The 27,435-nt window shown below is 35.0% G+C and overlaps 2 protein-coding genes across 12 annotated transcripts in view; both read right to left on the bottom strand.

The window, feature by feature from the left end:
* chm (lysine acetyltransferase chameau) overlaps positions 1-1,767 on the bottom strand; it is a 52,966-nt gene extending 51,199 nt beyond the window's left edge. For all 3 annotated transcript variants that reach the window (XR_012409748.1, XM_073964672.1, XM_073964673.1), the window contains exon 1: positions 5-1,767. Coding sequence is in view for 2 of the 3 variants with exons in the window: in XM_073964672.1 (XP_073820773.1) it covers positions 5-1,665 (1,661 nt within the window). In the remaining variant the exon portion in view is untranslated. The remainder of the gene's footprint in view (positions 1-4) is intronic.
* A 19,514-nt stretch (positions 1,768-21,281) lies between these two features.
* LOC141391927 (metabotropic glycine receptor-like) overlaps positions 21,282-27,435 on the bottom strand; it is an 86,664-nt gene continuing 80,510 nt past the window's right edge. For 7 of the 9 annotated variants that reach the window (XM_073964661.1, XM_073964669.1, XM_073964665.1 and 4 more), the window contains 2 exons: positions 22,716-22,736; positions 21,282-21,787 (listed from right to left, as the gene is read on the bottom strand). In XM_073964661.1, coding sequence (XP_073820762.1) covers positions 21,590-21,787; positions 22,716-22,736 — 219 coding nt within the window. In that variant the 3' untranslated portion in view covers positions 21,282-21,589. The remainder of the gene's footprint in view (positions 21,788-22,715; positions 22,737-27,435) is intronic. The other 2 variants (XM_073964667.1, XM_073964670.1) reach the window with 1 other exon arrangement.

Here is a 27,435-nt window from a genome sequence, read left to right as displayed (position 1 = left end):
TCACTTTATACCCTTTCCAATGGGTAAGTCTTTTACTTCTTCTTCAATCTTTTCGCTGGCCAATGCCTGAGCATCACGAAACAGTTGCAAATCATAGTCAGGAACCAGACCAACCAAATTTGCTTCGCGGTCATCATCATTGCAATCTTTTTCCAGCTTAACTTTATCACTGTTTACAGCTTCGGCAATGGGCTTGAAACGTGCCCTTGATTCTTTGATTTTACAATAGAATTCTCTTTGTTCGGGGGTTTGAGTATGTTTGGAAAACGGTACCACTTTCTGGCCATCCAAATTATTGGCACTTGAAGCAAACTTAGCTCGAGCTTCCTCTCGTAATTTGCGCTCATTAGCTCTTTCTTTACATTCCGAAACTGACATATTGTGATAAATGGGACAGGCTTCGGGAAGAAAATGACGATCCAAATTACCACTTAAGTGTCCAGAAGAATCACATCCCTCTACGGGACAACGCTTCTCGTGTTGCGGTGGAGTGGGTGCCCGCGGAATGTGAGCAAAACCATTGTTGTTGCCAATCTCTTTCTTTACAGTGCACTTACTCAAACTGCCACCCAAGCCAAGATAGGCTTTCTTTGTTGGTGTCTTACAATTACCACGTTTGCCAACTTCACCATTAACTATCTCTGACTCACTATCAGAGCCAAATTGTCCAGCACCAGCTGATGTTTTTAATTGTTGTTGGGTCCGTCTATTACTCAAGGATCGTGTGAGCTTTCTATTTTTCACATCTTTAATAGCATTGCCCGCATCGTCCGAATTTGATTGATCAGGCTTGTTTTTTGCTGCTTGTAGTCTAGCTTTTGCCCTCTTGCCTCTTCCAGCCTTGGAAGAATATGATGTGTCGCTGCTTTCAGTCTCACTGCTTGTGGTGCTGGTCTCATCTTCTGATCCAGATATGCTATCATATTCCGATTCATCGGAACACTTTTTTCTTGCCGATGGCGGAGTGCTCTTCTGAGGAGGAGGTCCACTAGCCCGTTTGGATGGAGGCTGTTTGCCTTTAACTGTAGGTTCAGTGGGTGGATTAATATTGTTAGAACTCTTTGCTGCTGCCTTTGTGGGCGGTGGTGGCGCCTCAACAGGTTTGTTACGTTTAGCTCCAGTACTTGCAGCAGGAGCTGCTGGTTTATCTGCTTCGACATTTTGTACTGCCACTTGCGTCTTTTCTTTTTGTTCTGTGGTGGGTGCCTTTGAGATTTTGTTTTCATTATTTCCGGCTTCCTCTGTTGGCGCTGTTGCTTTATTCGCCTGTGATTGCAACTTGGAAGCAGTCAGTGTAAATGTTCCGGAATTCTTTCTACGTTGTTGACTGGTTGTTGGTGTCGTTGTCGATGTTGTGCTAGTTCTTTTCACCGGTTTCTTAGCTGGCGGAGTATCTTCGTCACTGGAATATGGACAAGGTTTATTCGCTTTTGCACCACTATTTGTTGGGTTTGGCTTAGAGGGTGTTTTGCTATCGCCCGTTTCATTTTGATGTGATGTACTTTTACGTCTTGTTGTTGGAACTTTTGGTTTGCTATCATGTCCACCACTTGAAGATGTTTCAGTATCTGACGAAGAACCTCCCGTGGTATCGGAACAACTGCTGCTTCCACTGCTAGATGTGCTACCCGATGATGAAGTGGATGTAGAACGGCTTGAATTCATTTTGAATCTTTAATTATTTTTCTTGCTTTTGATTTGTTTTCCCACAAAAGACACACAAGATACCAAAATACACAACGAGTTCAAATGGTGTGTTCCCACGAATGAACGAATGGAACTATATTCAGCTCATTCGTATAGTTCCTTCCGTTCATCTCGTTTCTTTTCAGTCTTAAGGCCTGTGGACATAAAGCTGAAAACAGATACAACGTTTGATTAAAGTTTTGTGTCGTTTTGGCCGTTTTTACACTGTTGGGCATGATGCCGAAAAATTCAAATTCATTTGAAATATATGCCGACAAACAGATAAACGCTGGGCTTTGGTATCGTCGTCGCCCTGTTGTTGTTGTTTTTTTCTCGACGACCAACGCAAAACTTTAATCAAACGTTGTATCTGTTTTCAGCTTAAGCTGCCTCGCCTGGTTGCCTTTCTTTTCTACTTCATTTCTGACATAATTAAAATAAAGGAATAAAGAATACCGAGCAAATTTCAGACTGGGCTGCGCTTTTCTTTTTTATTATTTTATCAGAAGCAAGCAAGGTAAGCAGGATAGGCAGCTTATGTACCCAGACCTTTATGCCACACATCCAACCAAGGCACGTCCAACCTTGCATCCACTTTTTCTTTATTCTTCTAAACAAAAAATTAAACAAAACTTTATTCAGACGTTGGATATATTTTCGGCTTAAATTTAGGGGCTTGTTCCCACATTCGTTCATTTTGATGAATAAGAGTTCATTCAACGACACGAATAAGAAGACAAAATGGATTAACCAATAAAATGAATAGCCAAAACAAAACTAACTAGGAGAATGAGATGTGAAACTGTTGCGAAGTAGACATGGGAAAATCAGCTGATTAAATGACTACGAAGCCAAGCGAGAATTTTACCGGCGAAAAATAACTACTCTTCAAATAAATCAAAATCAACCTCATGAAGAAAGTGTTAAGCTGAAAACACATCCAAAGTTTGAGTAAAGTTTTGTGTCGTTTCTGGTAGATGAATAAAAGACAAAGTGCTGCCAAGTTGCAATTTCTCTTTATTCTTCTACTAGAAATTACTTTTTGGGACAACGCGTGTCCCGACGAGTCAAACAACGGACCGTATAGCTCATTTCTGCTGGCTCGCCTGTTTGCCTGCTTCTTTTCTGTGTGCCCCGCTTTATGGGCCAAATACATACGGTCTGTTGTGTGACGCTTTGCGCGTTGAAAACAACAACCACATGAAAAATGTGTAAGTGATACCAAGTTTGTTCTTGAATTTTTCATGTGGTTGTTGTAACGCAGATAATATGTACCGCGGCCTTTAAGCCCTCGGCACATACGGTCCGTTTAGTGACACGTTGGGACACGCGTTGTCCCAAAACAGTTAAATTATGTTTAACTTTAATGCGTCAGCCATGTTGTTGTTTTTCAAAAAACTTGGCATCACTTACACATTTTTCATGTGGTTGTTGTAGCGCGACGCTCAACGCACCGTATGTGCCGAGCGCTTTAGTCTTATTCACACGGGCACCTTCGACGCTGCTTAACAGATCTATAAACAGATTTAAGGTTAAAATAAGTTGTGTTCCAGAACTAAACTGTTTTTACACATTAATGCTAGGTTTACATTTACGAAATCCACACGATTTCAACTGTCAATTCCATTGCTTAAACGTCAAATGAAATCCAATTGATTTCAGATGAGATTTCATTTGACGTATACGCAAAGGAATTGACAGTTAAAATCCACTCGATTTCGTAAATATAAACGTACTATAAAGCTGAAAACATTTCTGGAATAAGAATAAAGAAAATTTGAAACATGGCAGCGCTTTGTCTTTTTATCATCTGCCAGAAATTACACAAAACTTTACTCAAACGTTGGATGTGTTTTCAGCTCCTCCAAATTCGTCCACGAATTGGACGACCTAAAAGTTGAAACAATTTAACAACTTTTCTAATATCTTTTTGTTTGAAATAAAACACACTCTAAGTACTTTTGATTAAATCTGCATTTTTATATTATTTATTTCATTAATATCATCGCAATATTACATTTGTATTATTATTCTTTTGCGTTTAATATTTTTTTACACTTTCAATTTTAAAATATTATTTATTTATGTTCTTTTAAATTTGTTTCACATAATCTATAAATATTTAACTAACGCGTTTTTGTTTCAATCGTCTTTATCATTTTTTTATGATGTGGGTGGCTAACATAAAGTTCATATTTTCTACCTTTTCACTTTGCTGCATTCCCTTTAAAATTTCATATTAAACTACATATTCATAGTCCCGGTCCACACTAGCGTGAATTTCATTAAAAAAATTCATGAAATTAGGCGTTTCTAGATCGAATTCCCCACCACAGCAATTTCATGATTTTACTTTACTATGGGACTCGATCTAGAAAGCCTAATTTCATGCAATTTTTTAATGAAATTCACGCTAGTGTGGACCGGGACATAGTATACATGTGCTCTGTTCCAGAACCTGCAAGAAGCTACTATTTTTTACTACGATAACAGTTTGTCCTTTATTTTATTTATTTTTTTTTTCGAAAAAAAAAATAGTAAAAATTAGTAGATTCTTGCAGTACTGGAAAAGACCAATATTTTGACAATTTTTAGTTGGCAGAGATGTGTAGAAAAATCTTTCAAAAACACTAAATCATATCCCAGATGCTGGGAAATGATCCAACCCCTGAGACTTAAGCTGAAAATAGAATAAATGCTTGGATGTTTTTTAAACTTTGCGTTGACGCACAAAGATTTGAATTATTTTGCTGTTATTTTATTCACATTCAGGCCAATTATAAATTTTCCCTTGTGGGAGATTTCTCACTTTCTCGCCCTATTATAAATGAACAGGGAGAATTCAAAATAAGAAAAGCAACTTAATTTTTTTTTTTAAATTAAATTGCATTATATATTTTAATTTCAAAACTCAAAGATAATATCAGTTGTTATGTATCCTCCCTGTTCATTTATAACAGGGCGAGATAGTGAAAGTAAGAAATCTCCTACAAGTGACCATTGATAATTGTTTCTTTTTGTCAAAGCTTAAAGCAAAACTCAAGTCAAGAATTTATTCTGTTTTTCGCTTAGAGTACATTTGATAAAGGACTAACGATCATGGTAAAGAAGCTATATCTCAACATCGGTTTAAACTGTGAAATTATATGATAAAATCCAACCACATCTCAGCTTTATGGGAGAATTAGATTAAATTTTTCTTAAAAGACATTTTAATAAAATTTTAAGCTGAAAATGGAATAAAAAATTTATTTTCAATCAAATCCATCTATCTATCTTTCCGATAAGATCAAAATCCAGTTTTCGCGCCGAAAGACAAACCCATAGAAGATTGAAAGGGCTTAAAAAATCATATTTGACAGTAAATTACTGCTGATATTAAATACAGCTTTAATCTACCATTTTTAAACAATTGTGTTTATACTATGCCGTTTATGTTGCAGATTCATTGTGCCTACCACACTTTTCTTACATTCCCCTTTAAAGTTCTCACTTCTATTAGATCAAATAGTTTGACGTTATGTTTTATTTAAAATTCAACTATTCTTTCTTTGTTTTAGTTAGGTTTAGTTAATAGTTTAATTCTCTCTCTTTAATATAAGTCTTAAAAAACGATTTACCACAAAAACAATATTATGTATTTAATTTATTTTTAATTCTAGTATACATACATGTAGATATATAGAAGAGCATGTATACAATAAATTACATATAGTACATATAAATCTATATATAAATATAGGAGGGAAATTACATATTGTTTGTCATTCATTAAAGTATTTTCGTTCATTTTTGTAGTTGTTTTCTGTAATAAAAATTTATATTTGTATGAAGAAAAAAAAACAAGAAATAGAAATTGGTGTTATTGACAAAATTTGTTTTTGTATAAAAAGAGTTTTATAAAATTTAACCGGTATTGTGCTTATATTCACTCAACAATTGCAAAAATTATTATTTTTTATAAAAAAAAAACAAAATTTCTTATTCTTTATTTAAATTTATTCTATTATTTACTATACAATAAATGTATAATATGCATGTAAATATGTTTACATGCATACATCTAGTATATGAGGAAACAATGATAATCATAGTAATAGTACTACATATGTAGTAATAGTATAAGAGTATGACTAATAAGCTCCAATTATACAACTGATTATAATTTCCATTGAAAAGGCTTTAATGTTTAGTTATTTTTTTTTATTCAATTAAAACATAAAATTATACTTTAAAACATGTATTTTATTTTATAAAACAGATCTAATAGTTTTTTGACTTGATCCATGTAACTTGTACACTACATTGACAGTTCCTCTTTTGTTAGAGATCAGAGATATTCCTTATTCCTTCCTGTTCCTTTACTTTTGAAATGTCAAAATTAGTGCTGCATATGGTGGTGTAAATATAAATTCCATAATTGGAAGTTGGGAGAGCTATTCGTGGTTTGCTATTCATATTTGATCACTTACACGGTTGGCATTGATTAAGCTCAGTAGTGGTATTCTGTAGAGTTGGGTAATCTAGTTCCTAGCATGGTAGAATCATTACAAGGTAGGGCATAGCAAACAGCTGATTACAATTTTTTTCTATTGGTTTGCTTATTCTTTCAAATCAGTATACACAAATTGTGTATGTATGTGCATGGTACAAATACACAGGTAGCCGCATCGGCAATTGTTTGCAACATAAGATGTCAAAATTTGACATCAATTCAATGCAATTGACACATTATGTTACCATCAGCTGGCATGATAATGCTACCTGTATTATTATACCATGTGTATGTGTATGGTTTTGAAAAATATGACAAAATATTTTATACATATTAAAATTCAGTCGAAATGCATGGTAGAACAAATACAAGGTAAAGTTAATACTACAACAAATACAACTCGAACAACAACCACAAAGGAATTTGTTTTTGTTTGTAAACCTTAGTGTCAACGTAAATGTAAACAAAACAAGGAAATGTCTATAAATTATTGGAATTTAAAAAACTAATATTTTTTCACATTTGATTGAATATTTTGGAAAACATGAATGAAAACTCGTTAGATTTTCAATTTGAATGTTTCCATATCATTCCACTAAATGCATAATTTCTCGCAGAAAGTAGAATACTTGCAAAAATGTTTCGGGTCGCTGGTAATTCATTGAAAAAAGAGAAAATGTTTCAATCATTTGCTTTTGAAAACAAAAAAGCACATGTTTCTTTTCAAGTTTAACAAAATACCACACATATTAACAAATATTGTACCGCCTCTATAAGCGATGTTTTAGTGTGCGGCATGTCGTTCGGACCTGGAGGAGGTTACATGTCAATGATATGAAGCCGTCTTTATGGAAAATAGTTTTTTTTTCTGATGAATAAATTTGTTCTTCAAAAATATATATCCCTAATATACATCGAACATAGAAATAAATACATAAAATGTCGAATGGAATTTGACACTAACACTACAACCCAGTTCAGTCAGCTGGGTATTGCTGCTACCTTTTCTTGTTCTACCATGGTCGAAATGAAAATTGTTATTACAACATTTATTATTTATATTTATTACAACATTGTGGTGAAACAAACTTTTGAACATATACAGAAGCTGACTCTGTAAAGAAAACTTAGCATCCCATTCATTTTTCGCGATTTTAGTTAATGATCCAAAATATCAAATAAGCAGTACAACCTGTTGCACATTCAGTTATGGTAATTCTGACAGAATAAGCAAATACACCCAGGCCTTGTTTTTCACAATTTATTCGAACCTGACCTACCTTCCAAATTATTGTACCATGGTTCCTAGTTCACTGTACTATTTCCAAAACGTATGAGTAACTTCATAAAATCTAACGTGTGATATTACGTATACCCAGTTTGTTTATACAAACAATATGTGCCATTGGAACTGCTTAGTGAACTAGATAGTTCCATATAGTTCATTTGCCCCAACTGTAGTATTCTGCAATTAATTTTTTGGCTATCAAAAATCGGTAAAATTAAAACGCAAAATTATGAATGAAAATTAACAATTAAAGTTGACAACACTCTTGTTATCGGTAGGACTTGTCGAGAACTTTATTTTGTTTGCTAACTTAAGCTGAAAACACATCCAAAGTTTGAGTAAAGTTATGTGTCATTTCTTGTAGAAGAATAAAGATAAATTGAAACTTGGCAGCACTTTTTCTATTATTCATCTACCAGAAATGACAGAAATGACAAGACTTTACTTCAACGTTGGATGTGTTTAGGACTTTGTAGCATGCTTAGGCCATGTTTATATTATAGCCTTTTGTGGGGTAAACCTTCTTAAGGAAGATTTTTTTGACGTATAAGCTAAGGAATAGACATTTGAAACTCAGTGGGTTTGTTAAATCCGATTATATATAAACGTACTATTATATTATAACTTTTTGCCGGGTTAACCATGGTACAAGGTAGGTCAGGTTCGAAAAAATTGTGAAAAACAAGACCTGGGTGTATTTGCTTAGTGGTATCACACCAGCTGTTCGAATATAAAAAGTAAAATCCATTTAAAAAAATTATTTTTGTTGGAATTTCCCCAACAACATAAAGAAAATTTTGACATAACATACTCAAAATTTTACGATACCACTACCTTGGTAATTGTGCCATGGAATTACTACCCAGCAAAATTTATTTGAAGTTGTTCCTTGTGAAGTAGTGATTGAATAGCTTTTTTTGAAGCAGTCCACGCAGAGTCATGAAAAATGCAGTCCGTTCTTCACATTTTGACAATGTCCGACTTGAATCCATTTCATAAATTTTTCACATTTTAGAAATTTCAAAATTTTGCAAAAAAAAAAAAAACTTAAAAAGACAAAGAACTTAATTTGTTTCTTGTTAATTATAATAACAGCAATATGTTTTGCATCCATAAAAAGTAATTTGTATACAAAAAATAATAAAAGTGATTTCGAACTACATCTTTGTTTGTAGCCAAAGAAGTAGTTGAATCATATGTTGTTGTGATTTATTCACTACAAAGAACTAATGCAAAATGTGTGCTTAAGAAGTAAATTAGACAGTATCCTCACTGCACCATGCCCTTGTAAAAATCATGACTTCTTTCACGTAAAAAGATGTAGTCCGGAATCACTTGCACTCATGATTTAACTACTTCTTTGGCTACAAACATTTTGCTGGGTATATATAAATATGCAACAGGTTGTACTGTTTATTTGATTTGTTCGGTCATTAACTAAAAAAGCGAAAAATTAATGGGAGGCCATGTTTTCTTTACAGAGTCAGCTTCTGTGTATGTTCAAAAGTTTGTTTCATCAAAATGTTGATGAATTTCATTTCAATAAATGTTGTAATAAATGCTCTGTTCCAGAACCTGCAAGAAGATAGTATTTTTTACTATGATAAAAATTTTTCCTTTATGTTATCGGAAAAAAATAGTAAAAATTAGTAGCTTGTTGCAGTACTGGAACAGACCAAAAAATGTTCATTCCGACTAAATTTTATGGTATGTTCCAGTACTGCAACTTTTTACTATTTTTTCGATAACATAAAGGAAAAATTGTTATCGTAGTAAAAAGTATTAGCTTCTTGCAGGTTCTGGAACAGGCATTTAATATTGGTCTGTTCCAGTACTGCAAGAATCTACTAATTTTTACTATTTTTCCCGATAACATAAAGGAAAAAATGTTATCGTAGTAAAAAATAGTAGCTTCTTGCAGGTTCTGGAACAGAGCATATGTTTAAAATATTTTGTCATATTTTTCAAAATAATTTTAGTATGCTGGGTTGTTTTTGCCATAGAAAAAAATGTGTATTGAAAATTGTCATTTCAAAAACAAAAGCTCTCTTTTTTAATTGTGTGAGTGAGCAAATTGACACACAGAAGGGCTTCCTTTGAACAGCCCTAATATAAACGTACTATAATACACATACCATGGTGTAATAATTGGTATGTTCCAGTACTGCAAGAATCTACTAATTTTTACTATTTTTTTCGATAACATAAAGGAAAAAATGTTATCGTAGTAAAAAATAGTAGCTTCTTGCAGGTTCTGGAACAGAGCAATTATAAGGTGTAAGTGACAATCATACGGTTTTGAACTTTTTTATAAACTGAATAGTCAGAACATGGTACAAATACACAGGTAGCCGCATCGGCAACTGTTGGTAACATAAGATGTCAACATTTGACATCAATTCAATGCAGTTGACACCTTATGTTACCATCAGCTGGCTTGATAATGCTACCTGTATTATTGTACCATGAGTCAGAATATATTAGAATCTACCCCGAATATTCCAAAATTAAATAAATAGATTTCCAATCTGTTCTATTCAGTGCCGCATAAAAAATATATGAAGTGTAGAATGTATCACATTATGTATCGAGTAATTTCGATACCAATTCAAATTTGAGATCTTTTCATACGAATCGTTTGCGATAGCAATGGTATGGGGGGTACACACATTTTTTCCATTACACAAGACAACCCAACAAACAAATATTACTCAAACAAAACATCATATTTGAATTATAAATTCTTGTGTAGCCACTGGAGAATAAACGGAACTTGATTCTCTTGAAAATAATGAATGTGTATGTAATTATTAGCTTATCCGTGTAATTGTAGAATGTAGTTATACGAATTGTTTTTCGTAAATTTTATAAAATCAGACTGAATGGTATGTTGGGAAACTATCAAAATGTTTTGGTCTGTTCCAGTACAGCAAGAATCTACTAATTTTTACTATTTTTTCCGATAACATAAAGGAAAAATGCTATCGTAGTAAAAAATAGTAGGTTATTGCAGGTTCTGGAACAGAGCATTTGTGTTTCAAAACCAACACAATAACAAAATATGTTTGTAGTTGTATGAGCAGCCCTACCATAAAACCATGGCAAAAGTGGTAAAAATTTTAAAAACTTTTTAGTTCTGGAACAGAGCTACAGGTACAGCGTCAAAAGCAGCTGGTTATCACACTAGTTGTCAAAATTTATTACTGTGAATAAAAACACATACAAAATGTAAACGTATATTATATTATATATTATATATATGATTTGTAAACGTATATTATATTATATATTATATATATGATTTGATGGAACACCTTCTTATTCCACCATGCATAAAACCATGGTGGAATAAGAAGGTGTTACATCAAATCATGTCAAACGTCAAAATTGTTCACAATAACGCATTACTGTGCATTGCTTGTTTACCTTTTGTATGTAATTTTATTCACAATAATGTATTTTGACAACTAATGTGTACCGCTGTACCTGTATTATTGTGCCATGCATAAAACCATGTTGTTATTGTAAAGTTGTTAGTTGTTGTAATTCATGCAAACAGCTTATGGGTACTTTACACGATATGTATTTTACATATGGGCTGTCATTTTTTATATACAAAATGTATACGCAAAGTGACAACCCATATGTAAAATACATATCGTGTAAAGTACCCATTACTTCTTACAACATGACACATACATACATATACACATTTTGTATAATGATTTGAAAGAATAAGCAAACCAATAGAAAAAAGATGTAATCAGCTGTTTGCTATGCCCTACCTTGTAATGATTGTACCATCGGGTTAACCTCCTTTATGAGGATCTTTTTGACTTATAGGTCATGGGATTGACATTTGAAACCCAATGGGTTTATTAAATCCGGATATATGTAAACGTACTATTATCGAGAAATTTCGTTAACGAAATTATAAGCATGTTGATTGTTGATTTTACCAATTTTTGTCGTTAACCAGAAATGAGTTACAGAATCACACGGCAGACGGTCTTCTTTAATAATGATCACCCTTTTCAAATGCACCAACTCAAGACATGCATATTCGTTAGTACAATCAAAAATTTTAACCTTATTTAAGCGACTCCCTACACCAACCAACATTACATCAATGTGATGTTGAGATGTTCTACTTTCTTTAGTTGGCATTTGGTTTGGAATACCCCTCATGGACACTAAGCTATTATCGTAAGGATGTACGGATAACAATTTGCTTATTTCTGCCACCGAAGTTATATTTATCAATTGCGATCCCAAGATATTGTAGGCTGCCCGATAACTTTCTGGCCTAGGCATCACTGCGTATTGCCAGGCGCCATTTGAAATTTTTTATGGAAAGTTTGACAGTTTTTGGCCTAAACGTACTCGGGACATACGACAATGCAAGTGTTGTCTTGTTTACAGTGAAAAAACCAGCGCCTTTTTGACCGGACAAAACGCCGTACAGCCCTTAAGGACTGCGTACATAAGCTGCCTTGCCTGATTGCCTTGCTTTCCTGCTTCATTTCTGACATAATAAAAATAAAAGAATAAAGAGGGCCGAGCAAATTTCGATCTGGGTTGCCCTTTTCTTTTTTATTATTTTATCAGAAGCAAGCAAGGCAAGTAGGCAAGGCAGCTTATGTACTTAGTCCTTTACTTCATTTGATTTCCGCACACCGAGAACAGAAGGCGTGGTCAACGGTTTTCGTCGCCAGAAGATGCTGTTGAAGCGTTCAAAACCCGTGTGTAGAGGTGTCTTAATCGAAGTGGAAAAAGTACTTCAACAATTGGTTTTAGCGCATGGAAAAGTGTATAAATCATGCTGGAGACTACTTATGAAAACAATAAAATTATTTTTGTTAGTTAATACATCCCTTGTATCTATTGTTAACCGATTTTTAGAAAGCCATTGGCACCATCAGATGAACTTCCATATGGGAAGTATAATAATTGTAATCATTATTTATCAACAAAAGGACTCTAAAAAGACTCCGCAATGTGATTTTTATACCCTCAGCCTTTAGGCTTAAGAGGGTATTTACACTTTGATACGACCAAAAATGTGCCTCATCGGAATAATGGTTTTAGACTCCAAGTATGTTTGTACGATATCCGTTTCAGACAATTTTGAGTCGATCTAGCAATGTCCGTCCGTCTGTCTGTCTGTCTGGCTGGTGCGCACGATAACTCTCGAACGGATAAATCGATTCGGTTCAAATTTGGGTTTCGAAATATTTTGTCCAGATTCGATTTAAGTTCGAAGATGGGCCATATAGGTCTACTCCTTCAGGTACCTCCCCCACAAATGTTCAAAAATTGTCGCAAAACTTGTGCGCACGATAACTCTTGTAGGGAATAACCGATTTAATCCATACTTTGCACATCGTGCAATTTCTACCAAACTTAGATGAGGTTCCAATATGGACTCAATCGGTCCACTCCTTCGGGTACCTCCCACACAAAATTTCGGAAAAGTTCAGTTTAGGACCTGGTCTCGAATCGCTTTGATTTTTATTTACGCAAGTTGTATTCGCTGTCCTCTATACGACGCTGTAAGTTTCCTCAGGGGCAAGTCCATACTTCCTGAAAAAATAGCCTGAAAGTTGAAAAACAAACCCTATGACACCATGTTTATGGGTGGAAGGGCAAGATAATTCTCGAACGGATATGCCAAATCCGGCCAAAATTTGGCCTTCGTAATATTGTTTCCAAACTTAGTTTAAGTTCGTAGATAAACCATATCGGTCCACTCCCTCAGGTACCTCCCCCACAAATGTTCAAAAATTGTCGCAAAACTTGTGCGCACGATAACTCTTGTAGGGAATAACCGATTTGATCCATACTTTGCACATCGTGCAATTTCTACCAAACTTAGATGAGGTTCCAATATGGACTCAATCGGTCCACTCCTTCGGGTACCTACCCCACAAAAGTTCAAAAATATTCGGAAGAATTGTGCGCACGATAACTCTTGATGGGAGTCACCGATTTGGTCCATACTTTACAAATTCTCATAATATTTAACAGATATAGATCACGTTCGAATTTGGACTATATTCGTCCACTCCATCCCGTACCTCCCACACAAAATTTTGCATAAGTTCACTTTAAGACCTGCTTTTGAATCACTTTGATTTTTGTTGAAGCAACTTACGTTCGCTGCCTCAATTACGATGGTAAAAGTTGTTTCAGGGGCAAGTCCGTACTTCTTGAGAAAACAGCCCGAAGGGTGTAAAAACCCCCTATGGCACCCCCATGGTCTATGTCGGTCCATTTCTTTAAGTACCTTCTCCGCAAAATTTTTGAACTTTAATCCTAATCAACAATTTTTTTCGGTTCATACGACCAAAATATTGAAACCCCCTAAATACATAAGTTTTTTGTGAAAAAAGTGTTTCGATTTGCACAGGCTGAGGGTATATCTCTGTCGGCAAAGCCGACTGATACTTTTTTACTTGTTGAAAAAGCAATCTTCCAAATGCTAGTTGGGTCAGTGTTTTATGAGCACAAAACTACTGGGGACACACCATGGTAATGAATATTTGCACCTTGCGACGAATTTTTTGTCATATAAATATGTAGAATATATTTTTTTGAGTTTCGAGCCTTGTTTAAGGACATTTTGTTTTACTTATTCCGTTTCTAAGAATTACAATTTTTTCAATATTTTCAACCCTAAATGGGACGGGACACAGTAACAAGACTTCTCGCAATATTCACCCATATATACTTTTATAAGGTCAACATGTGTCTCATCGAAATAATGGTTTTAGACCCCAAGTATGTTTGGACGAAATCCGTTTCAGACAATTTGGAGTTGATTTAGCCATGTCCGTTCGTCTGTCTGTCTGGATGGAGCGCACGAATGGATCAACCGATTCGGTCCTAAATTTGGTTTTCGCAATATTTTGTTCGAAATTATTTAAGTTGGAAGATAAGCCATATTGGTCCACTCCTTCCAGTACCTCCCCACAAAAGTTCGGAGAAATTGGGCGCATCATAACTCTTGAAAGGAAGAACCGATTTGATCCAAACTTTGCACATCGTGAAACCAGACTTAGATGAAGTTCCAATATGGACTCAATCGGTCCACTCCTTCAGGTACCTCTAACACAAAATTTCGGATAAGTTCAGATTAGGACCTGCTCTCGAATCGCTTTGATTTTAGTTGCAACAACTTGTATTCACTGTCCCCCATACGACGAAACAAGTTTCATCTGGCACAAGTTCATACTTCCTGAAAAAATAGACTGAAAGTTGCAAAAACCCCTATGATACGGTGTGTAGTGGTTCCAGCGCAAGATAAATCTCGAACGGATCTGTCGATTCGGTTCAAAATTTGGCCTTCGTAATATTTAGTCTAAAGTAGTTTAAGTTCGAAGATAAGCCATATCGGTCCACTCCTTCAGGTACCTCCCCCACAAATGTTCGGAAAAATTGTGCGCACAATAACTCTTGAAGGGAGTGACCGATTTGGTCCATACTTTACACATCCAAATATATCTACCAGATATAGATCATTTTCGAATATGAACTTTATTTGTCCACCTGCTTCCGAATCGCTTTGATTTTTGTTGAAGCAACTTGCATTCCCTGCCTCAATTACGACGGTTTTTTTTAGTGGCAAGTCCGTATTTCTTGAGAAAACAGCCCGAAGGGTGTAAAAAACCCATATGTCACCATATGTAGTGGATGGAGAGCACGATAACTCTCGAATTGATCAACCGATTTGGTCCAAAATTTGGCCTTCATATTTTGTCCAAACTTCAGTTTCAGTTCGAAGATGGGCAATACCGATCCACAGCTTCCGGTACTTCCCCCAATATTTAAAAAATTCCACTAAAATTATATGCACTATGTCTCATGAACGCTCAACCAATTTGGTCCAAACTTTGGATCTCCTAACATTTTGTCCAAATTTAGTTAAACTTTTAAAATGGCCCATATCGGTCCTCTCCTTAGGATACCTCCTCCACAAAAGTTCAACATTTGTGTCCAAGTGCAGTTTAGGGTCTGTTCGAAAATATTTTGGAAATGCATACCGATGCTGTTCGATATGGTCCTGTTTACATGCTTCCTGGTATACTGGTCCAAAAGTTATACGATGACTCACTGAAATGACTAGTGGGTGCGATATCTATCGAAAAAATATGACTCCCAATATAAGATCCACTTCGATCGGACTTATCGGTCCATTCCTTTAAGTACCTCCTCCGAAACACTTTTGAACTTTAATCCTAATCTACATTTTTGTCGGCAAGTTGAAATATCCAAAAAGTGTTTCAATTCACATAGGCTGAGGGTATATTTCTGTCGTCAAAGACGACTGATTCTTTTTTACTTGTTCAACAAAACATTCACACATGTTTTAGTATTGATCTGTAGTCGGATTCTCCAATGCATTTTTTGGTTATCGACAACAATCGGTAAATTGCATGTTCCCATACTTTATAAAGTGGTAAAAATTGTAAAAGTGGTAAACGATTTTCATATAAATTTTGTGTAAACCCAAAATTTTCTAAAAGTGGTAAAAATTTTAAAAACTTTTTAGTTCTGGAACAGAGCTAAAATGCTTATAATTTTGTCAATTAATGAAGTTTGTCGGTAAGTTTGCATCCAAAATAAAGTAATCGCTAAGCCTACGTTTACAAATGCCAGTATTGGCAAGACAATAGCAAAAATACAAACCTTTTTTACAAATACATTTATAAATTTTTAAATATGTATAGAGAAAATTATGAAAGTATTGGTGAAAATGGTTTGTAACTTTACTCCCAGATAGCATTTGGAAGACTGTTTTTTCAAAAATCACATTGCGGAGTCTTTTTGGAGTCCTTTTGGTGATCAAAAACTGATTAAGTCGCTTGTATGGTCAGAAAGGGACTCGAAAGTGACTCCCTGTAATGATTAAAAAAAGTACAATTTGTAATACAACAACAAATATGTAGCAATCACAAATAAATCATTGATGTGTTTAAAATGTGACCATTTTTTTATTTATTGTCACATATTAATCATCTGGAAGATTGAAAAATGCTTAATCAAAAAAGGGTCATGCAGGTGTTTGAAAAGTGATTATAAATATGTATCTTCTGATCATATTTTGAACAGATAGGTGATTAAATACTGATTGTTTGTTTTATTTTTGTTTTGTTGAAAATAATTCTCATGTACACTTTCTACAAAAATTTGATATAAATGTAACGTATAATATTAAGAGTATAGACAAACACAACACATGTTCAGGTAAAGGGGATAATTAAAAGTCATAGCAAAGCAGAAAAGACAACACAACAAAGGAAAGAACAAAAAAAGAAGAATAAAAAGAAAATTCTTTTAATTTATTTCGTCTAATAAAAAAACTCATAAATGACTCCCTAAAGACTCGTAAACGATTATAAACATGACTCTAAAAAGACTCGAAAAAGAGTCCCAAATTAATCAACAAATCACCAATAAATGATTGAAATACGACTCGAAAAAGAAGAGTCGCCTGAGGTTACGTTTTCCTCCCGACAAAGGAGTCATTTATGATCAGAAAATGAGCTCATATTCCAGCTTTTTAATCATGCAGTCGGATCAAAAAAGACTCGAATTTGATTAAAAATTTCAAAAAATGCTGGCTGGGCTATTGTCTTGCCAATACTGTCTGTGTGTAAACGCCTAGTAAGTACTACCGATAGCAACAGTGTTGTCAACTTTCATTTGTACTTTAATTCATAATTTTGCGTTTTAATTTTACCGACTTTTGTTGGTAACCAAGGAATGTCTTAGAGAATCCGACTACCGGATATATATTTATTAACATTAGAACCCCAATGCGTATGATTGTTATTATTTAGAAAAATTATAATAATAATCATACGCACTGGGGTTAATAGGAATCCATTGCTAAAAAGAAGTTAAGGTTGAGTACATAAGCTGCCTCGCTTGTAGTGGAATTCTGTAGCTCATTTTTTGAAGTACCGACAAAAATCGGTAACATTAAAAAATTATGAATTAAAAGTATCAATAAAAGTTGACAGCGCAGATGCTATCGGTAGGATTTAGCAACTTACTTACATTCCATATCTACACACGCAGGCAATGTGAAGACGTAATTCTATTACATTTTTGCTGGTGTGGACGCACAGAGTAAATGGCGTAAGGAAAATCTCCAATATTGCACATACATACATACATACATACATACATATGTTCCCACAACATCCCTGAAGGGACAAGGGAGACTTCTTTCCTATCAATGAGTGCACGCCGATTCATATTGGATCAATGATATGGGACCTACTTTTTATTGCCGAGTCCGAACGGCGTGTCTTACGACACCACTTGTAGAGAAGTTTTTCATGGCTTAAATACTCAGGAAATGTCGCCAGCATTACTGAGGGGGAATTTTGCCACCGTTGCTTGGCCTGGGATTCGAACCGCAGACCTTCTGAGTGCAAGGCGGACTTGCTAACCATTGCACCACGGTGGCCCCCAATATTGCACATATTAGCGAAAATATAACGATGGAAAATTTCATGTCATATGACATTTGCATATAGTGTAAACTACCCCTTAGCTGGGCCATTACAGAACATTTGTTCTATAGGCCGAACTAAGAAGAGATCTCCATTTCTCTCTGTCTATTGCTTCTCTTTCTGGAATACCGCGCCTTGTTATCTCTTCATCCACTTGTTTGCGCCATCTATTCTTCGGCCTGCCAATTCTGCGTGCACGGCCAAGCGGCTCATATTTATAAGCCTTTTTAGCGGGTTCATCATCGCTCATTCTTATGATATGGCCTAGCCAACGCAATAGTTGCATCTAAATACGTTTAACTATATTGATGCCGTTGTATAGCAGGTACAGCTCGTGGGTCATGCGACGTCGATATTCACCGTCTACGCAGATTGGTCCGTAGATCTTTCGAAGAATTTTTCTCTCAAACACTCCAAACACTGCCTTATCTGCTTGCGCAAGTACCCAGGCTTCGGAACCATACATCAACACGGGTAGTATCAGTGTTTTGTTAAGCGTTATTTTTGTTTGACGAGATGTGGCTTTGTTTTTAAACTGCTTACTTAAGCCAAAGTAGCATCTGTTGGCCAATACAATTCTTCTTTTTATTTCACAACTGATGTCGTTTGTTGTGTTTACGGCGGTGCCGAGGTAGACGAAGTCTTTTACTACCTCAAAATTATAGGAACAAACGTCGACAGTTGGCCCGATCTCTATGGACACATTGCGCGTCGACACCATCAACTTAGTATTCCCGCCGTTTACCGCCAGACCCACTTTAGCAGATTCTCCTTCGACCTTCATAAAGGTATCTATTACTTCTTTTACTGATCGTCCCATGATGTCTATATCATCAGCATAAGAAAGTAACATGTGGCTATTGGTGTAGATTGTGTCACTTCTTTTGACGTTTGCCTTTCGTATAACCTTTTCCAGCAGGATGTTGAAGAGATCACACGAGAGACTGTCTCCTTGCCTGAAACCTCTTTTGGTACAAAATTCTTCGGAGAGGTTCTTCCTTATTTTAACTGACGATCTCGTGTCAGTTAAAGTCATTTTACAAAGCCGAATGAGCTTTGCGGTGATACCAAGAAGGGTGATACCAGAAGGGTGCCTGTACCAAAGCCATCAGTTTGATACTTCACTCTTTGGTAGAATTTTCGGACTTCATTCTGGCTCCTGTACATCTCGATTTGTTCACACTCCCGCTTTTCCATCTCTCTCTTTTTCCTGCGGAAAAGACGTTTCTCCTCTCTCCTTTTCTCCCGATACCCGATACTTATGGATGTCGAGATGTTTAAATCTGGTGCTGCTAACGACCATGTTTTTTGCCGCTGCGAAGTCTATCAGCCACATGCCATTATCAGATGTTTCATTGTGGACACTGACTTTTCCGACTGTTGGGCCAAAGATATTTTCCTTTCCAATTTTGGCATTAAAATCGCCTAGAATAATTTTAATGTCATGGGCAGGACAACGGTCATATGTTTCTTCTAAGCGCTCATAAAATATATCTTTGGTCTGTTCGTCCTTGTCTTCAGTGGGAGCATGAGCGCAAATAAAGCTGAGGTTGAAGAATTTTGCTTTTATTCGAATTGTAGCAAGTCCTTCATTCACGGGTGTGAAGCTGGAGACCAGGCGTTTTAACCTCCGACCAACTACAAATCCACAACCAAACTCATGCTTTATGTCATGGCAGCTATAATACAGTGCGTCACCTTTAGGTGTTGTTGTGACGCCTTCCCCGTTCCATCGTATTTCCTGTTTGGCAGGATTTAGCAACAGGTTTTTTTTTGGTTGTTAACTTAACGAAAAGTTTTGTTAAATACCGAAATTATAAGCATTTTAATTTTACCGATATTTGTTGATAACTCGAAAAATGAGTTACAGAATTCCAATACTGATTGCCTTGCTTTCCTGCTTCATTTCTGACATAATAAAAAATAAAAAAGAACCAGGTTGCCCTCTTCTTTTTTATTCTTTTATCAGAAGCAAGCAAGGCAGTAAACAGACGAGGCAGCTTATGTACCCAGGCCTTTATGTCCGTTTAATGTTGAAAATCTAAGAAACCCCGATCACTCTACATTTTCCGTTTTAAAATCACTTTGCGAAGTGACCTACAAAAACCACAGGGTATTTTCATCGTTACTAGGCGTTTACACCAGACAGTTTGTTTTCAAATACAACTCTGATTTACTAACATACATTTACATACATTTGTCGGCTGTCTTCCAGCTGCCCATTATCGGGTTAACAAATTTTTGGCATTTTTGCAAAAATAAGTGCGATAATAATTGAAATGTGTTGAAAACAAAAGAATATGAACAATAACAAAATATGTTAACGGAAAACAAAAAGAAATCGATGATTTTCATTCATAATTTTGCAACTGGCAAGGTTTGGGTTTTTAACAATCAATATATGTAATCAATTGTCCTGTCATGTGTAAACGCAGGGTTAGCGGATTCCGACAAAACCGAATTGGTACATCAGTGTAGCTCAGTGTAATTTCTTTTTTATGACCCAATAATCTTTGATGACTGTGATGTTATATGAATAACGAGTTATGTCCTGACGTACATAGTAAATAATTCGTTATTAAATTTTGTTATTTTACTCAATAGCCCAATGTCAAAGATGTCTGCTTTTTTGAAAAATTTGTACTGGAGCAGTAAACAAATAAATAGTGATGTATCCGCCAGAAAGAAATGTGAATACGGGCCTTATGCTGGCTTATGTAATAAAAAAACCCCAAGCGCCAACTTGAACAAATATTTTGTATTTGACCACCTAAGCTCTTCTCTAGAAGTCGATAACGAGCTTTACATTTTTATAAAAAAAAATATTATTTTTAATTTTGAAAATCTTATTTCAGTGAATTTTGAATTAACAAGAAAACGTAATCTCAAAAATAAAATGAAGGAGAATTCCTAAAATTGTAGTAGATGCTTCGGTATCCACACAGTGTTTGTAAACGAAATTATATCTCTATGTATTTTTAATACATAAAAAAAATAATTTAATTTGTTTTTGTAAATTGTTGTTTATATATTTTTTCTTGTGGTTTTTATTTTTCAATATTATCAAACGTTTTATACAAATATTTTTTTGTTTTATTATATATTTTATATATATTTATGTATATTTTTGTTTGTTTATTATATTTTCAATGAATATTGTTGTTGTTATTATAGGTTTTGTTTTTGGTTGTTTTAAAAATAAAGTAATTCATTTTCTGGCCACTTTATTTGTTTTTTTATTAATTATTTTTTTATGTGTTTGTTTTTTTTTCAAATAAAAACAAAACAATTTTCTATATAACTTTTATTCTTCTTTGTTTTCATGGTTACATTAAGTTTGTTTTTTATGTATGTATGTATGTGTATATAACATATAGTATGTATGTAATTATGTATATATGAGTTTTGTTTTTTTGCTTTTATTTTGTATAATATATATTTTTATGTATATTTACAATTTAATAGTTTTGGTTTTGTTTTTATTATTTTCTTTCTATAATTATTGTGTTGTTGTTTTTTTTATTTATTTTTAAATTAGTTTAATGCTCCGTTGCTGCCGTTGTTGCTGTTGGTTTTGGTTGTCATTGAAAGAGTTGCTTATTTATTATGCGATTGCATGGAATGGGACACAACCGAATGACTTAACATGGAATGTGAAATACCGGATATCTCAGCATAGGTGTCTGTGGGTCCTTCATTACTGCACACTGAATCTTCGGGCGTTCGTGAGGGTTCCGCTTCGGTAATTTCAATATCTTGATGATGTTTATTACTACGATGCTTGGCACTCAGGGCCTATGGGAGATGAAAGAGAGGAATCACGTTAAATCGAGTGCATAATGAGAGGTTAGATAATATCAATTGTCAAGACAATAAAGTGAGTATTGTTTTTGTTTTATAAGAAACATGCTTATTTATATAACTACACATATATAATGGAATGTAAATTGTGGGTGGGAGGAAAGAATAAATACATAGACATAATACTATCACACATACATGTGTATGGTTTTGGAAAATCATCTAATGAATGATATGTAAAATAAATAATGGAGGAATTTTATGATTCGAGGCTTTGATTGACAGAGAAGCTTCTTTTTTTGCTTTGCATACAAAAAAGCTTCAAAACAGTTTTTGGTTTTGTCTGTCAAATACGCCTTCGGTATTTTTTTCTCCTCTGCAAGGTAAAGAAATATGCGTAAAGAACGCATTGTGCTTCAGATAGGGTTATGTTTTTAAAATTCTAAATCATAAAATCATCAATTTTGAAACAGATTCCTAATTTAGTGAAACAATCCAAGTTAATTTTAATTTGGGGGGAAATCGTGCTAATAAATTCTATTTAATTTACACATACAATTATTTTTTTGTTATTATGAAATGGAGAATGCTGAGAGGGGATAGGTAATATCACAGAAATTGAAGGAAAAGGACACAAACATAATTCAAAGGGATACTAGGGAAGTTGTAAGAAGTTTAACAAAAAGGAAGACAAGTAGGTATAATTATAAATAGTTGATTCCCTAATCGGAAAGTAGGAAATGGAAAGACAAACAAACACACACATACGACAACAGTAGTTGCGGGGGATGAGGATGGATTAAAAATTCACAACTAAGGATAGGTGGTTTAATTTGCATTGTTTATTCTCTTGTGTGAGGGATTTAGGATATTTAATTGCATTGAAATTCCTTGAGATGAATAGACAGACACTTGCGCTTACCTTATCCTTGCTTCCCTTTTTCTGGGGTTTGTTGGGGAACATATTTATTTTGAATAAAAATTTGGCGAGGGAACGAATTTGTATCGATATACGAGTACGAATATGATGATAATGATGATCACAACACATGGAAAATGTACATAATTTATATTTGATTATAAGTGTGTAGGTAAAAAAATAGTTACTTTTAAATATGTATATGGATAAATACAAGGGGGTGGGGGAAAATTCTCTAACTATATGGGGGTTTTTGGAATACTTTTACATTTTTTGATTTATACAAAATACTTTTTTATTTTACATCTTTAGAAACAACTTTACAATAAGTGTGTTCCTACTATTAGCCAATTATTAATCATTTTAATCTATTGAAGAAAGCACACAAATTGAAAAAAATAACTGTAAAGGGCTCGGCACAATGGTTCCGTTGTGTTACGAGTTAAGCCCAAAACACAGTTTTGCTTCACTTCTAATAAAAAAATAAAGAAAACAAGTAAAAAAGTATCAGTCGGCTTTGCCGACAGAAATATACCCTCAGCCTATGTGAATTGAAACTTTCATCTACGGTCAGATCGAATGTATTTATGGTCTTTTCATTATTTTGTGGCCTTTTTGTGATATTTGAACTTGCGAGAATATGGATTAGGATTAAAGTTCAAAAGTGTTGAAGAGGAGGCACTTAAAGGAATGGACCGACATAGTCCATTATGGAAGTGAATCTTATTTTGTGAGTCATATCTTTTCGATAGATATCCCGCCCACTAGCCATTTCAGTGGGTTATCGTATAACTTATGGACCAGTCTGCCAGGAAGCATGAACTTGTCCACGGAAAACGTAATACCATTGTAAGCAGGACGACAACGAACAGCATCGGTATACATTTCCAACGGATCTTCGAACAGACTTTAAATTGCCCTTAGACACAAATGTTGAACTTTTGTGGAGGAGGTACCCTAAGGTAAGGACAAAATATTAGGAGATCCAAATTCGGACCAAATTTGTTCAAGAGATATCGTGCATACCATTTAAGTGGCATTTTTTAAATATTCGGGGGAACTACCGGAAGTTGTGGACCGGTATTGCCTATCTATCGGACTGAAAATATAACAAAATATGAGGAAGGCCAAATTTTGGACCAAATCGGTTAGTTCGAGAGTTATCGCGCTTTCCAGCCACTACATATGGTGACATAGGGGTTTTTTCACACCTTTCGGGCTGTTTTCTCAAGAACTATGGGCTTGTCCCTGAAAAAACTTTTACCGTCGTAATTGAGGCAGCGAATGCAAGTTGCTTCAAAAAAATCAAAGTGATTCGAGAGCAGGTCTTAAAGTGAACTTATCCGTAATTTTGTGTGATAGGTACCCGAAGGAGTGGACAAACATAGTCCATATTCGAACCTGATATCTGGTAGATATATTAGGATATGTAAAGTATGGACCAAATCGGTAACTCCCTTCAGGAGTTATCGTGCGAACAATTTTTTCGAACATTGTTGAACATTTGTGGGGGCGGTACCTGAAGGAATGAACCGATATGGCTTATGTTCGAACCTAAACTATGTTTGGACAAAATATTACGAAGGCCAAATTTTGGACCAAATCGGAAAATCCGTTCGAGAGTTGCCTTGCGCTCCAGCCACTACACACGGTGTCATAGGGTTTTTTTAATCTTTCAGGCTATTTTCTCAGGAAGTATGGACTTGCCCCTAATGAGACGTGTTCCGTCGTATGCGTGGCAGTGAATAGAATTTTTTACACAAAAATCAAAGAGATTCGAGAACAGGTCCTTAACTGAACTTTTCCGAAAATGGACCGATTGAGTCCACACTGGAACCTCTTCAAAGTCTGGTAGAAATTTCACGATGTGTATCGACCTAACCGGTTACTCCTCTCAAGAGTAACAGTGCGCACAAATTTTACGAACATTTCGAACTTAAACTAAGTTTGGACAAAATATTACGAAAGCCAATTTTTTTACCAAATCGGTTCATCCATTCGAGAGTTATCGTGCGCACCAGCCAGCTAGACATACAGACAAACGGACATTGCTAAATCGACTCCAAATTGTCTGAAACGGATTTCGTCCAAACATACTTGGGGTCTAAAACCATTATTTCGATGAAGCACATTTTGCTCGTATGAACTTGTATATACCCCCGTTAGCATAAATGCTGAGGGTATAAAAATCAAACTTGGCAGCACTTTATCTTTTATTTATCTACCAGAAATGACAGAAAACTTTACTCAAACGTTGGATGTGTTTAGGGCATTGCATCACACAACTATATGAAAATATTGTAAGTGATGCCAAGTTTTTTGAAAGAAAAGCGTTGATCTGGCCGTCGTTGTTATGTTAAATATAATTTAACTTTATGTTTGTCAATGCGTGACATAAAATGAAACTTAACTATTCCAAAGGTCTCGGTACATAAACCTTTAAGAATAACTATTCTAATGCTTATTACCTGATTAATTTGACAGTTGTTTTCATACAGTTTACGTCAAATAGATGGTGATAGAGCGGTTGATCATGGTAATAAGCACTAGTATAAATCTACTCGAAGTCCTTGATAAATTATGTCCTTTAAGCTGAAAACACATCCAACGTTTGAGTAAAGTATGGTGTCATTTCTTGTATAAGAATAAAGAAAAATTGAAACTTGGCAGCACTTTGTCTTTTGTTCATCTACCAGAAATTACACAAAACTTTAGGCCATGATTATATTATAGCCTTTTGCAGGATTAACCTTCTTAATGGGGATTCATTTGACGTATACACAAAGGAATTGACATTTGAAACCCAGTGGGTTTGTTAAATCCAGTTATATATGTATAAACGTACTATTACTCAAACGTTGGATGTGTTTTCAGCTTTAAGGTGTGAACAGAATGAAATGCGCCGCTTTTTTCAAGCTCAGTTTCATGTCAAAGATTAAAGGCCAAGTACTACCTAATTCAAATGCTGTCTAATTAATTTGAATAACGTAGTACTTTGCCTTTAAGGCTTGCGTACATAAGATGAAAAGAAAAGGGCAACCCAGTTCGAAATTTGCTCGGCCTTCTTTATTCTTTAATTTTTATTATGTCAGAAATGAAGCAGGAGAGCAAGGCATTCAGGCAAGGCAGCGTGATAAAGCGGCGTATTTCATTGTGTTTCTACCTTTACAGTTTGGTTCATTAAGTTACGCTTCAAATATTTGGTTTTAGATGACGTCATTTCTTCAAGATCTCCTAAATCATTCAATTAAAATTCAGGGATGATCACCAACACAAACGCAGATATAATTGGCAGGTATAGGCAATTATATCTGCGTTTGTGTTGGAAACTTTACGTGAACAATCGGTTGTTGTTGTTTAAACGCAAATATGCTCGTGGTGTATATTTTCTGGTTTCTCTGTGTCCAGCTTAAAAAATCGCTGAGTCCATAAAGAATCAGGAGACAAATGCAGCGTTTTGTGTGGTCCCATCCACATGCAGAGTATGGTGTCATCAATTCGTGCCCAATACGAATTGAGGCGGCTGCGTTGCCCTGATCTTACTTACTTAGCTGGCCCATTACAGAACATTTGTTCCATAGACCGAACTAAGAAAAGATCTCCAATTCTCTCTGTTTAGTGCTTCGCGTTCTGGAATACCGCACCTTGTCATCTCTTCATCCACTTGTTTGCGCCATCTATTCTTTGGCCTGCCAATTCTGCGTGTGGCCCGAATTTATACGCCTTTTTAGCGGGTTCATCATCGCTCATTCTTATTATATGGCCTAGCCAACGCAATCGTTGCATCTCGATACGTTTATCTATACTGATGTCGTTGTATAGCAGATACAGCTCGTGGTTCATACGACGTCAATATTCACCGTCAACGCAGATTGGTCCGTAGATCATTCGAAGAATTTTTCTCTCAAACACGCCAAGCACTGCCTTATCTGCTTGCCCAAGTACCCAGGCTTCGGAACCATACATCAGCACGGGTAGTATCAGTAGCTCTGTTCCTTTACGTTCAAGAATCTTCAAGTTTTACCACTTTTTACTCGAAAAGCGTTCCTTTACTTTAGACACCATACAGTTCATAGGCAGGAGTTTTCAACTTTTACTACTTTTGCCGGTTTTGCCATTTTCAGAAGTAAAGGAACAGACCAAGTGTTTTGTAAAGCTTTATTTTTGCTTGACGATTTGTAGCCATGGTAGAACAAGAAAAGGTAGCAGCAATACCCAGCTGACTGAACTGGGTTGTAGTGTTAGTGTCAAATTTCATATGACATTTTATACATTCATTTCTATTTCGAAGTACATTAGGGACATATATTTTTTGAGAAAAAAAAATATATCATTCGGAAAAAATCATTTCCCAGAAAGACTTCTTCACATCAATGATATGTAACCTCCTCCAAGTTCGAAAGATAAGCCGCGCAGTAAATCACCGCTTGTAGAGGCGATACAACGTTTGTTAATATGTGAGGTATTTTGTTAAAATTTAAAAAAATAAAGCCCTAATAAACATGTGCTTCTTTGATTTCTAAAACAAAATATTGAAACAGCTTCTCCTTTTTCTATGAATTTCCAGCGACCCCAAACTTTTCTGCAAGAATTCTACTTTCTGCGAGAATTTATGCATTTAGTGGAATGATGTGGAACCATAAAAATTGAAAATGTAACGAATTTTCATTCATGTTTTCCAAAATATTCAATCAAATGTGACAAATTATTAGTTTTTTAAATT

This window comes from Musca autumnalis, unplaced genomic scaffold (genome assembly GCF_047663935.1).
Source record: "Musca autumnalis isolate F117 unplaced genomic scaffold, ASM4766393v1 scaffold_2, whole genome shotgun sequence".
Classification (NCBI taxonomy): Eukaryota; Metazoa; Arthropoda; class Insecta; order Diptera; family Muscidae; genus Musca; species Musca autumnalis.
The sequence above is the reverse complement of the archived record's forward strand: the minus strand, read 5'-3'. Positions and strand labels throughout refer to the sequence as shown.